Raw genomic sequence first — 14,354 nt, 5'->3', positions numbered from 1 at the left:
GTATTTACACTTAAGTAAACTTTCACTTCACTAATATTATATTATCTGCAAGTATGGTTGCTTAAAAATATGCTATAAGTGCACACTTAAACAATTAAGCACACTTCTTTTTCAGAAGGCAAATAACTTGGAAAGTATGATAAGACCATGCACATACTTCACAGTCATTTAGAGATTTTTGACATTTTCTTTGCACTGAGGTTCATAAAATCATAATGTTTTAGATTATGCATTTATTTTCAACCTCATAGTTTGTATCTGTGACTTGCCGTGAGTAAAGCAGATGCAGGTAAACATCTATATTAATCAGGTTGCCAGTTTCTTTCTTTCTTTTTTTACCCATGCATGAGTAGTCATTCCAGTCGAATGATTATTTAATGATTATTTTGATCCAGCTGTTTTAAAGAACAGGGAGTGTCTCACTGGATGTCGTGCTTTAAGGACATTAAGCACTTACTTGTTTGTACAAGGCTAGTCATTATGAAAATAACTCTTCTTTCGCAGCAAGCCATGTGGACAAACAACGTTCATTTCTTTGTTAAGGCTCCTATAATAACTCTATTTATTTCAGGGTGTTCATGTGTTGCTGACAGGTGTTCAGTCATCTGTGCTAGATTACATACCTTTACTTAGTAAACCATGATTTTGAGAAATATTACACCCCTTCAAAATGAAATTGTGCTTATTTATTTACTCTCAGGCCATCCATGATTTATTCTGATAAGGAGTTTGTTTCCTCATCAGAACAGATTTGAAGAAATTTAGCATTTCATCACTTGCTCAATAATGGATCCTCTGCAGTGAATGGGTGCCGTCAAAATGAGAGTCCAAACAGCTGATAAAAACATCATAACAATCCACAAGTATTCCACACCACTCCAGTCCATCAATAGAAAAAAAAACTGTAAATCAAAAATAGGAGTCTATAATCCATAATAACTCTAGATGTGAATTGGGTGTTATAAATGTTTCAGTTGCTGCAGAACTGAGGACGAGCTTTTAATTATATTTAATCAACTAAATCTATATTATCACGTTGTGTTTTGACAAGCACCGTGAATCGCAGCTGTTCTTTCAGTTCTGATATGGAAGCAGATGCACCCTCATTGTGTTCATTCATTTCTGTGTTCATGTTCATCCTCACATTCATGTCCATCTTTGTGTTTGTATGTGTTGTAGTTCCAAAGCACCCGGTCCTCCTCCCCTACTGAGTGTTGTCATTTTTCCCCATGGAGCAGAAAGGTATTTTACCCCCAAATGTCTCCTAAATCCTACATTCACGCTGATCTAGAAACAGTTTTACATCCTTAATCAAATCATAATCATGGGGATGAGGCCAAAACTGCTTCTAGATCAGTGCTTTAACAGAAAATCTTACATAAGATAGAACCTTCAAAACATGTCTGTGTTAATGTTATTTAACTCTCATAAGTTTTATTATAAACACAATCAGATATTAACTTCTGAATGTAATCTGAACAGGACTATTTTGTGTTTGTCTAACATATCTATAATATATATAACTAACTATTGTCTAATTCTTTAAAACTCCTCTTCTGATGCTACTACCTTCTAACATCAGCAGTACGCCTGAAATTTCAACTGGATATGCAAATGTCAAAATGATGATCATCTGTGCATATGAGTGCAAATCTGAATTATGGAAAATGTGTGTGAATTGATTTCGATTGGGCATTTTTGACCTTTATAAAAGCATAAACTAACTTCCAAAAGTTTTAGTTCTTAACCTATTTATAATTGAGGTCTCAGAACTTGTAATTTCCCAGAATTGTGAGATAAAATGTCTCATTTTACCTTTTTTTTTTTTTTTTAATAACATATGGAAATGGGCTTCCACGTGTTTTGGCAAATCCAAGTCACTTTGAATTATCTTCTTTATCTTTGCCCTTGTTTCAACCCTGGTAATGCAGTATAAATCAGCACTAGCACAGATTAATAAAACACTGCCCTTCTCATAGCCTCTCCAGCATTATGCTCCTGAAATACTTTGTGAAGAATGTCTACGATAAACACACACACACGGAAGTGCGCAGGTCTGAGGTTTCTTAATGATATGGTTTCCAGGGTAGAGCTGCTGTCTGACTGTGTGTGTGTGTGTGTGTGTCTGTGGCAGAAAAATATAATTACCCATCAACTCCGGGCACTGTGGCTTACCCACAAACCCCTGCTTGTGCGCCTGACTCCAAGATAGATGCTTTAAAGAGCGAATAGAATATTCTGTCATAAGGTCCCTTTTGAAAATTTCTCTTCACTTGTCACTTGTTGTTGCTTGTCTTTTCTGATCTATTTCAAGGCATATTTAAGGTCCAAAATTAATTTAAAGTAAAAAAAAATAAATACAAAAAATGGCTGTGATGGGTTTTGGCAACATGATGCATACTTTTAAGTACAATGAAAAAACAGTAATATACGTATAAGTAATATATAATATAAAGAAATATAATCTAATCTGTAATCACAGTTTCCTCTAGAAATTAATTTAGTGACACAAAATAATGGAATAGATGGGATACTAATGAAAAAAAAATTTTGTGCAAATATTTTTGTGCAGTTTTACGTATTCATACTGGGTCATCCTGTGTGGTTGCAAAGAACATGGCAAAATAAACTCTGCCAATATTTGCTTATTTTATATTTTAAAAATATATTATTATTACTATTATTTTATTATGGTCAAACTTAATAATTATTTCTCACTCCTTTTTAAATATAAACACTATTATTATTATTATTATTATTGTTAAAAAAAAAATTTTATATATATTTTTATTGACATTTTTTAATCACTTGCCATTGCAAGGTTGCCAAAATGTAAATTTTGGACTCTTGATATAGGTTTTGTATACATATTATAATGTTCACTTTTTCTGTTTCCTCGTGCTCCTTTACGCTCTGTGTTTCTCTCTTTCTGCTGCTGAACTTCATGAATGGCATTCTTTCATTCCCCTAATGTCTAGTTTCTTTTCTAATCAAAATAGCTTTTGAACACGAGCCAGATGGAGAAATCAAACTGTCACATTTGGCTCTTTCCCAGCCCCCTATGTTCCCTCCTCTCCTGCTCATTTTGGCTCCATGCACTCCTTTTTTTTCCCTGCTTTGATCCTGTGTTTTTCAAAACTCCACTTCACCCCTCGCCCCTCATTTCAGTGCTGGCAAACAAAACGGTCATAAACTCCTTTTGATTCTGTCCATCTCTTTTTGTGGTGCTTCCCTCATTCTTTTCGTCCTCTTCTGATTTTGGGAGAAGTTTCCGTAGTAACCCTTTTTTGGGGGGTTGCTGTTTATTGTGAGATTCTCATTGACCGGATGGGAAAAAGACACACCGAGGCAGAATATCACAGCTTGCTTTAACAATGTGCATGTTCATATGTGGCTGGGTGACAGCCACTAAACTCTCCAAACTTCTTTAGTTAACACTGTAAACTCCACAAGGTAAGGTAACTGATTAGAATAACTGCTAAGTTAACTATCTGACAGGGTTTAGCAAGTGTACTTCAGTTGGTGCTGTGAGTGAAAGCTGAAAAGAAGGGATTGAACTTGAGTTGTGTTTTATACTTAATGAGAATATGCATTTGTTTAATTTCTTTGTTTAATAACTTTTACTTGAAACTGTTGTATACTAATGCATCTCCATTGCTACTTACTTTACTACTTGTTTCAGTGTTTCTTTATGCATGTGCATGTAAAACTAAAAATATAAATTTTAAGTTTTTAATTTTTAGTATGTTGTTTCACTTTTTCACAGACCTCATGAAATCAAAATAGATTTTTGTGGGGTTTTGTCTACGTCTGTTTGCACTGAAGTATACTGCACACAAGTGCACTGCTAAATGTTAACTTTTAGCATATGTACACATTGAAAATGTCTTTTTTCCAGGAAAAATGGACCAAAAGCAATAATGACGTATCCAATTGCTGTAACAACTGACTAGCAAACATCCATAGCAAATCGAACCAACACCATTGGCTATTTATAAAAAAAAAAAAAAAAAGAAACAGCCCAACATCCTTTTCCAATTGGAAATATTATGCCAATTTAGAAACTTAAACTGCACTTATCAACTGAATTCATGGTGTCTAAAGCATTAAAGCACGTGGAACCATCATTGTTCGATACAAATATAAAAGATTTTCCAACCTCAGTAACCCTTATATTTAACACCGTAATGTTGTTCTAGGTTGCTCCTCCGGTGGATTCCGATTCAGAGGTGGTGGCTTTGGGCCACTGGCCGAAGTATCCAATCCCAAACGTGCCCTCAACGCTGGACAAACAGACCAACTGGGCTGGAATCTTACCACTGCCAACCCCAGATGAGAAGATGAAGACGGACTCTCAAATCATCACCTCATGCATCGTTCCCATTAATGTAACAGGTAAATGCCCCCTAGTGTTTGCTGTCGATAATGCATGCTGAGTCAGGGCTGAGTATGACACATAAATAGTAGCAGCATATTTCTTGGGTAAAACATAATTTCATTATAACAAAGAAAATTAATGGTTGTATTCATCTTAATGTTGCAAGTTCAAGTACATATATACATAAAAATACATGTTTCAAGTACATACTATAAGGCTAAAGTCTGGTGACGCTTTCAATACTAAAGGAGAACTTTGGTCCATTAGAATCTAGTGATGTTGTGAATGTGTGAAAAAAAAAGGTATATAAACAATATATTGTATGGGTGAAAATGATTGATTTTTTCTTTTATGACAAAAATCATCATGTTCCATGAAGATATTTTGTACATTTCCTACCATAAATATATCAAAACTAAATTTTTTATTAGTAAAATGCGTTGCTAAGAACTTCATTTGGACAACTTCTTTGTCTCAGTATTTAGATTTTTTTGCAGCCTCAGATTCCAGATTTTCAAATAGTTGTATCTCGGCAAAACATTGTCCTAACAAACCATGCATTAATGGAAAGCTTATTTATTAAGCTTTCAGATGATTTATAAATCTCTTTTTTTTATTTACCCTTATGACTGGTTTTGTGGTCACAGACTGTGATTGAGTGAATAATATGTTAACATTAATAGTTTGTGATGTGTTTAAAATGACTAATAAAGCTTTTTTTTCACCACATTTTACACTGTTAGATAATATGTGATTTGAACTGACATTTGTTAGCATTTGAATGTACATTAACAAATTTCTATTAAACTCCTTTTTTTGAAAATTTTTTTAAGCACATTTTTGAAAAGTGTGTGATTACATGAGCTGGATATTTGATGACTTAAGCATTTTAATTTACATGAAATAATAATCTGTTAATTATTAGGTAGTGTTTAAGTTCATTAGTAAACATTAACAAGCACATTATCTCATAATTCTAGCTTTGTGAATATATATATTACAAATGATCTGTTAAGCATTACATACTGTTTATTAATGGTTTATTAATGACATTTATTATTGAACAGTCTATGTTACACCTCATAACTAAATCTAATTGAGAATATCATCATCTTGACCAAAGTTCTCCTCTGGCATCAATGAACAGAAAGATTATCTTGTGAGAACGCTGAATTTTGCGTGTGTTGTTTTCAGAGGAGGGCACCAACGCTACTTCTCCCTCAGCGATATCAGCTGTCCTAAGTGAGAGATCTTTTACATGTCCATTAAGTTTCCCCCTTCAGTATCAGTGACACTTCATTCCCTAACCATCACCATTTAGAATAACATGCAGAGAGAGAGAAGGGGTTGCCATCTCAGCCATAATAACACTCTCATTTTGGCTATTGTAGCTTTCTAATTTAATGAAAAAAGCTGTTTTGATTTTCACATTACTAGCACACGCTGCTATAAATTAGCGCTAAGTGGCCACTAACTCTATAAATTAAGAGTTAGTAGTCCTGAAACGTAGATGGCTAAAGTAAATGTTTGATTTTTTAGTTTCTAGTTTTAAAGCGTAGATTATAATTGCTTTAGACGTTTGCTATTTTAGTTATTTTGCTAACTCCCATAAAAACATGTTAGGAAAATGCTTTACAGACAAAGGCAGACCAAAAAAAAAAAAGTAAAAGCATGGGCTGCCTGGCACCGTTTTTTTGTTTTTTTTTTAGTTAAAGGTTGAATAAGGCCATGAACAGAGCCTTTTTATTCCATGACACATGATTAATATTTTAACATAGATGAAACATGATTTTGAGAATTTCTTTCTTCACGCTGTTAGAAGGGCCCAAACTGAAGAATCACCCAGATACATTAGAATAATAACAGTATTAGACACACTGGAAAGTAGGTTAAAATCTGCAAGTCATGAAATTTGAAACAAAAAAGTTCTTAGTTGTCGTGGTAACTTACTTTGTGCCAGGAAATGCAAAGAGTCAAGAAAGCGTTTTGTGCATGCTAATCAGTTGCATTAGAATTACAAAGAGGCCAAATATATCTACTCTGGGCTTGACTAGAACAGGACTTTTGAGGTGGGTGTCAGAGAGGACTGAGTCAAAGACAGTGTTGACTGGAAATTGCACATCACAGGCACAGTGGTGTAATTGGTGCTTAAAGGGCCAAGCCTTGCAATCACATGAGAGTCATAATGCATGACACTGGACAAACATCAAAACAAATAGAGCTCAACAGTACAGCAGCAGACTGCAGTCTAGAGTAAGGCTGGGGTCGGGTAGGACAGCAATATTCCCATTTTCAACCCTGGTTGTTTTCTGTTCTGACGTCCTGAATATGTCGCTCCTTTCACCTTGCATGATGTTGCGTACTGTCCAGTGTGCTTTTGTGTCAGTTAAAATATTTTAACATGAATGAAAACCATCTTTTTATTGCATTTATGATCGTATAATATATACTTTTTTTTTCTTCTGAGAAGTGTTGTTAGCCTTGTATATTGATGCATAACTTGTCAGACTTTTCATATATATGATTTGAAAGTAGTTAAATATAAAATATATACTCATTTAATATGTGTGTATGTATATATATATATATATATATATATATATATATATATATATATAATTAAAATGAGTTAAGATACATTATTTTCATCTTGACTAAAATATTGTATTTAGCATCAAAAATCTCAGTGGTGTATGAGTGTGAGAAACATGGGAGGGAGAAGTAGAAAAAAGTGGCTTGCACCCAACAGCCTCTCACATGTCTGGTGTTCTTTGCAGGGGTTGGGTTCGACAGAGAGGCCAGTGTGCGCTGTTCACTAGTCCATTCTCAATCAGTGCTTCAACGGCGAAGGAAGCTAAGGAGACGGAAAACTATCACTGGCATTCCCAGATGCGTGCAGCAAGATTTTGGTGTGTGAACTTGTAAAATTCTTTTATTCCTCTTTAATTTTCCATTATTTGTTTATTTACAGTAAAGAATAAGACATATAATAAGAATAAATGGCATGTATAAAATATTATTTCTGAAAAATCTTTTATTGTTTTTTAGATTCTGATGAGTCTCCGGTGGCCAGAGAACGTACAGTGATAGTTCATACCAACCCTGAAATTTGCCAAGAGGATCTCACACTCTCTCGTTTCAACACCAAGGACTCTGGTTGCCAGACAGAAGAATCCCTGATTGTTGGGGCAGCACCCTCACGTAGACGGATCAGATCACAAAGGGTGCAGGGTGTGACTGTGGCACTATCCCATTCCACAGGCAACATATCTTCTCTGCCTGACAACTCTGACACAATGTTCACCGCCTCAGTAGGCTCCCATCTGCGTTCTCGAAGCCTCCCGCGTAAGGCAGGGCGAATGGTGGACGAAGGCCATGATGACAGTGATGAGGATGATGAGGAGGAGGATGAGGAAGAACTGTCCCCGTTTGAGGCAGAGGATTTCCTACCAGTCCCAGGGGAACATATTCTAAAAGATGATGAAGAAAGTACTGATGACCAGGCAATCCCAGAGGACCAGCATAACAGTTTGAAATTCAAGCAGCATGCTGGAAGTACAGAACATGACTGGATAGAGAGGGGTCGATCCCATCTGCCTCGGAAAGCTGACATGGGTAGCTGTGAGATTTCCTCTAGTTCTGATACATTCAGTAGCCCCATTCACTCCGTTTCCAATGCTGGTGTGCTGACTAGCCAAATGGACCACAAGGAGGATCACCAATCCTCGAGCGGCAATTGGAGTGGTAGCAGTTCTACCTGTCCCTCCCAGACATCAGAGACCATTCCACCTGCAGCCTCACCTCCACTCACCGGATCATCCCACTGTGATTCAGAACTATCGCTGAATGCAGCTACCAATACTAATGATGACTCCTCTGGCTTCATTATTGATCCATATCCTGGAGACCAATCACAAGACCTCCGTAGCCATAGGACAGGTTCATTTACTTCCACTGTGACTGACATGCTTGATGATGCTGGAGTCAGCACTGCCAATGAGGGTGAGTGGAGCTATCCACATTACAGGCACAACATGCCTTGCCATCCCGACTTCAGTCCTAAGCACTCTAGGGCAGAGAATATCCTAGAATGCCCCAGTTTTGCTAGCATAGCCACTTTAGAAAGTTTAACAGATAGGCCACCATCTGAAAAGGCTGACACCACCTCACACTTTTCTGTAGATGCTGAGGGCTACTATACCTCCATGCACTTTGACTGTGGTCTTAAAGGTAGCAAAAGCTTCACATATAACTATGCATCTGTAGACCAGCAGCAGGCAGAATATGGACATCAAACAAACACACTTGGGAGATGTAGTCTCTCTCTAAGTAAACCAAAGGTGAAGCCATCCCCACCAAAACGCAGCTCATCCTTGAGGAAAATAAGCAGCCATGTTGGACCTCCCACTGACAAGATCGAACCAAAGAATGCTGTTGGTCAGAACAAATCTATGTCTTCCGGTGAAAGAACACAGCATGTGGGGTTGAACGGAGGCTCCTCAAGTCAGCTCGAGAGTGAGAAGCCACTGGGGGCTTGGGGTGTTGAGAGTTCTACAGAAATTCCAGAAGTTGCTTTGTTTGGCGCCACAGAAACACATTCCTTCAAGGACGAGGGAGCTGTCCGGTCAGACTATGCAGATCTCTGGCTTCTTAATGACTTGAAATCCAATGATCCTTACAGATCATTGTCAAATTCCAGCACAGCTACGGGTACCACTGTCATTGAATGCATTAAGTCACAGGAGAGCTCTGAGTCCCAGACTTCCCAGTCCGGATCTAGGGCCACCACTCCTTCATTACCATCGGTGGAAAGTGAGTTTAGATTGCCTTCACCAGAAAAGCTGGTAGGTCTAGCGTCACCTTCCAGTGGCTACTCAAGCCAGTCAGAGACACCAACATCATCTCTTCCATCAACTTTCTTCCCAAATGCTCACCCAATGTCCCCTACTGGTGGCAAAAGGAAACCAAAAGTCCCAGAGAGGAAGTCCTCACTTGCTTCTTTGCAGCAGTACTCATCCAAAAGGGACCTTGAATTGCCCATCATTCCTCCCTCCCATCTTGACCTAAGTGCCCTTCCCAATGTTAGCAGGCCTTCAATTCGCAACAACCAGATGCACATCCTCCACCAGAGCAAACAAAATGCAGCAGCTTCAGCCGATACCAAGCGTGAGAGTCTGGCAACTTCAGATTCAAGTGATGAGCTGGCAGTCACTAGTCCTTTGGCCATCACTCCTACAGTACTTCGTTCAGTTCAACTACGTTCAGTTGGCAAATCTGGAGAAGGGAGCCACGATCGACCTATAACTGATACTGCCACTAGGCCTAAGTGTCCCACTGTGACTATCATTACCCCACCTACTCACAATAAACCCCATGAAACTAGGAAACCTCCACCCTACAGACCCCTTTTCACAGAAACCTCCTCTCAGGACAATTGTGAATCACTGTTTACCCCAGTAGATGGACTAGCTGATAAGAATATAGCAAGCCATTTTGGTGCAGGAAATAGATATGACAGATTAGCCCCATCACCTCTTTGGAGCATGACTGCTTTTAAGGCCCCATCTGAGAAGATGAACATGGATGAAGTGATGTCTGTGAATTCTCGAGAAGTTTCAGAAGAGGTGAGCATCTCAGATAATTTATTTCCTCAGAGTAGTCTGGAAGTGGAGCAAATCCAACCATGGAAATCTGAGCCAAATGAGGGAAGCCCTGGTCAGAATGGTGTAGGAAAGAGGTCAGATAGTCTTGACCAAGTGCCTGATATTGTCAATCAAAGATCAGAGACATTGCAAGCTTATCTAATCAGTAGTGCTGGAGAAGAATCTGTAACATCAGGTGTTCCAACCAGAAGTGCCTCACAGGAACTTGTACAGGAAGGATCAACACCAGACACCGAGGACTATTTCAGCAAAGGTTTGTTTGTGTAATATTTCTATTACTAAGTAAACTAGCTTCCATTTTGTGGAAAGTTTAGACATTTTGAATTGGAATGAGTTTCAGATTTTCTATTTAAGAGTCCACACCAAGCGATCCAACTGTGTCCCCTCTGACAGACGAGTCCAAAACTGAGGATGATAGTGTTTTCCTTTCACCAAGTAAAAGTCGCACAACAGAGGATCTCTTTGCCATGATTCACAGGTGTGTTTATCTGGTAGATTTTTGATGATCTGAGAAAGTACTGAAAAATCTCAAAATGTTTATTGTCTCTTGTTTTGTTTTTTGGCATCTTAGGTCAAAACGAAAAATGCTGGGCAGGAAAGATTCTGGAGAAAAGTCAGTGCGGAGCCGTTTAGAGGTTGTTTCTGGGAATGGCTCTGCTACTAATTCTGCAACCTCGCCAAGCACCCCAAACATGCCTGCAAGTCCATCTACTCAAACTGGGGCTCAGAGAACCCCAGGCCCAATTTACAGGAGTGTCAAAAAGTCCAGTACCTCAAATGAAGAGTTCAAATTGCTGCTGTTGAAAAAGGGAAGTAGGTCCGACTCCAGTTATCGCATGTCAGCTACAGAGATCCTTAAGAGCCCCGTTGCACCCAAAAGCCCCGGTGAGCTCCTGATGGAGGGTTCTAGACCATTTGAGGAGCCACTCTCTCCTTTACATCAGCAACTTCCAGAGGGAACTCCTGAGCAAATGCCCATCCCCTTTCCCAAATCGTATGCTGAGGGCTATTCTCCAAAAGCTTTTCCCACATCTGCCTCAACTAGACAAGGTCGGTCAAGGATGCCGCCAGCTGCGAATAGCAGCCGCTACAGTACACGCAGTCGACTATACACTGCTCCCATGCAGGCCATATCAGAAGGGGAAACAGAAAACTCAGATGGAAGCCCACATGATGACCGTTCCTCCTGAAAAATGCATCTTGACTTTTAGAATCAGTCTAGACACAATCTTTGACATCAAGTTCATAATGCTGTGCACTTGGCATACTCAATTCTGTTCTTAAGAAGACCGTAAACAAACTACGTAGCATCTGTACCATTTTGTATCAAGAAGAACAAAACATTCTAATAATGATTTTCAGTAGTGATGTTCTAATAACTTCCATGAACATATGATTTTATGTGAATACTTTGTGTAGCTTTCATTTTAGAATGAGAGTGGAGAAAACTACATGATAAAAATCCATCACTTTGTAATTACTCACAGTGATTCAGTTGCGGATGCTTTTTATCACACATTTAATATTGTCTAGAAAGATAAAAACAGTACTGTACTGGGCTAACTGTGAAAATGAGTCCAGATGGTATTAAAAGAAGGGAAAATCTTTCTTGTACCTTACACACAGACTGTTTATGGCAGACAGCTTGGGACAATCAAAGAGTGGCCTTTTGTATAGTTAGCTGTAGCATAAATGGGCTAAGTGCTTTCAAGTTAGCCCCGCAACTGGATATTATTGGGCAAGAAATGTAGCTGTGTTTGAATATCCTGATGGCCAACCACTATATTGCACTTCTTTTGGTACTGAAAAAAAATTTAATTTTGACATTTTAAAGAAATCTTACAAAAATGCCACAGAATAAAAAGTGACATAAAAATAAATATCTATATACAGAATATAAATGTAAAAAAAAAAAAAAGTATTTTTAACGAGATTACCTTAAGAAGATAAAAGGCAAATTGTGTCCATATTTGGCATTTTTAAGATATTGAGCTTTTTAATGCACCAACTAATAATTTTAAAGCAATGCTGTAATATATGACAACATGATTATTTGTTTTCATTCGGTATTTATCTTTTTTAAGCAAATTTCTTAAAAAAATAATAATAAAGCAACCCATGGTTTCTATATCAATAAATTGATTTAAGAAAAATGACAACAGCCACAACACAGACACTAAACGTATTCTGTGAATACTGTACCCATTGTTTCTAAAGTATATATAATTCTGCTCTTTGTGAAGTGATTTTTTTGTTATTGACCACTGACCCACACAGCAGGACTAATACTGTGCAAGCGTTTTACAGCCAACTCGAAATTATGCCTCTACTGCAGTAGTTGTAGCTTTTCTATATTTCACGTTAATAGATCAAATTAACTGCATGCAATAAAACTTGAGGGGAGCTGATATTGGTACATCATTTTTTAAGTGTATCAAGGAATTTGCCTCCTCAGATTTGTAAGGCCATGAGCTGTTTTTGTCAAAAATCTGATTGAAACACTCTTGACAATCTTTTTCAAAGGCATTTACATGTAGTAAACAGATCATGGCAGAATAATATTGTAGAAGGATAAAGTAGAAGTTTTTAGAAGTGTGTAGTGGACGTTTTGGTCAGGAGACTTTTGCAGTTTGTGTTGCTTTGGGTTTGAATTTGCAATGTTGAGAGGGCAATGAGGAAAGTTACATGAAGGACTTAAAGTTTGGTATCATTCTTGAAACTGATGGAAAACATATTCTTTTCTCAATGCTGTTGCTGTTTGTGGCACAGTAAGATATCCAAAGAAAGACTACAGAGGTGTAGAGTCACGTTAGACTGAGAGACAGAGCAAGTCTGCAGTAGGAGGGTTTGCGTCTTGATAAAGACTTTCTTTTGCTGGAGCAACAAATAAATATGTGCATATGAGGATGTGCTGAAAAGGATGCAAATCAAAGGAAAAAAAGGTTGTAAAAAAGGTTGCAAAGGACAGATGAAAAAACATGGACTTGCACTACTGTTTGGTCATCGTTCAGCTTTTTTAAAATCAGTTTCCAAGAGCCACTTCGTGTTTTTCATTTTGGTACTAATGCAAAAGGATTATTAGTATCTTGCTGGCTTTTATGAAATATTGGGCTTTGATACATTTATGAATGCAGATTTATTTATGGATTAATGGACTTATGTTTATCTTTTCAGAGGTTAAGCTTTAGTTGGTAAACACTGGTTTCAAATGACAGATGAATTTAATGCAGAAAAGAAAACCACTTATAAATAATATTTAAAAAAAAAAAAAAAAAGTTATGGCATAAGCTACTCTGTTAATGATCCTTTGAAACCTAATGATGTCCAGTGGTGTATTTGGCATTTCTCTCCTTTGTACCATTGACCTTCTGGTGTATTTGCAATTTACCTTGCTTGGTGAGATTTAGTCTTTGGATCAAGAATCAACTATTCAATCACTAACAACTAACTAGCTTTAGGTAAAGATGTTATACAAAGGGAAAAACACATTTATAAATCTGAGCAATCTAAAAGTTCGCAAAGACTTTCACTATACATCTCCAAGACAGAGGTAAATGATTTTGTAAGCTACCATTCCAACATTGTAAAGTCTAACCTTAAAATTTGCACTGATGTTTAGTATGTTTGTGAAGGTTTTCTCATTGTCTATTGCTGTACCTAAGGCTATTTAAACAGGAATAGTTAACACATAGCAAAAGCAATTATGAACTGAAATCTCATATTGTTAAAGTTAATAAAGCATGCTTGGTGAATGGTAACATGCAAAGATTTGTGTACCAAAGGATTTCAGAGTCAGACAAACACTTGCTGTACTGAACACACACAGTTACGTGATGTCTCTTCTGGTACTGAAGTCTTCAAGCAACTAAAAAGATTTGTTTTGTAAAAACTTGTAAATAGAATACCTTTTAAAATCGTTTCAAGGGTGTTTCTTATGTAAAATGTTTTCAAAGTTTACATTAATTATAAGCCTTTGTATATTTTTGATCTGTGCAACACTTTTGAGTCTTGTATTTATTTTTTAGTAATCTTTGTGGAAAGTCCCATTGTAAAATGTCTCTAAAACTGTTTGCCAGCTTGTCTGGCTGTTTAGTAAATGTGCATAGAAGAGGCCAATAAATGTGACTGCTTTAAACACATGAATGCCTGTGTGTGTTTAATGTTCGGTGATAATGCTGAACTGGGTTGAAGTATGGTAAATTGTACCACATTTTAAGTCATCATTATATGAAATATAAAGCTCAAGGATGCAATGGTTTTAATAGAGCTTGAGATGCTGAAGTAGAATAAAATGAATGGCTTTTTGTTAGTGA

General features: G+C 37.3%; 1 protein-coding gene across 4 annotated transcripts in view; it reads left to right on the top strand.

Annotated features, from left to right (window-relative positions):
* Positions 1-14,180, top strand: part of nhsa (Nance-Horan syndrome a (congenital cataracts and dental anomalies)) — a 107,628-nt gene extending 93,448 nt beyond the window's left edge. Inside the window, exons 5-11 of one of the 4 annotated variants that reach the window (XM_059528333.1) lie at positions 1,180-1,242; positions 4,200-4,395; positions 5,573-5,620; positions 7,156-7,287; positions 7,427-10,294; positions 10,396-10,519; positions 10,613-14,180. In XM_059528333.1, coding sequence (XP_059384316.1) covers positions 1,180-1,242; positions 4,200-4,395; positions 5,573-5,620; positions 7,156-7,287; positions 7,427-10,294; positions 10,396-10,519; positions 10,613-11,231 — 4,050 coding nt within the window. In that variant the 3' untranslated portion in view covers positions 11,232-14,180. Of the gene's footprint in view, positions 1-1,179; positions 1,243-3,278; positions 3,454-4,199; positions 4,396-5,572; positions 5,621-7,155; positions 7,288-7,426; positions 10,295-10,395; positions 10,520-10,612 lie in introns of those variants that run through there. The other 3 variants (XM_059528337.1, XM_059528335.1, XM_059528334.1) reach the window with 3 other exon arrangements.
* The last annotated feature ends 174 nt before the right edge of the window (positions 14,181-14,354 follow it).

Source organism: Carassius carassius, chromosome 37, assembly GCF_963082965.1.
Source record: "Carassius carassius chromosome 37, fCarCar2.1, whole genome shotgun sequence".
NCBI lineage: Eukaryota > Metazoa > Chordata > Actinopteri > Cypriniformes > Cyprinidae > Carassius > Carassius carassius.
Note: the sequence above shows the minus strand (reverse complement) of the source record. Positions and strands in the feature narration are given on the sequence as shown.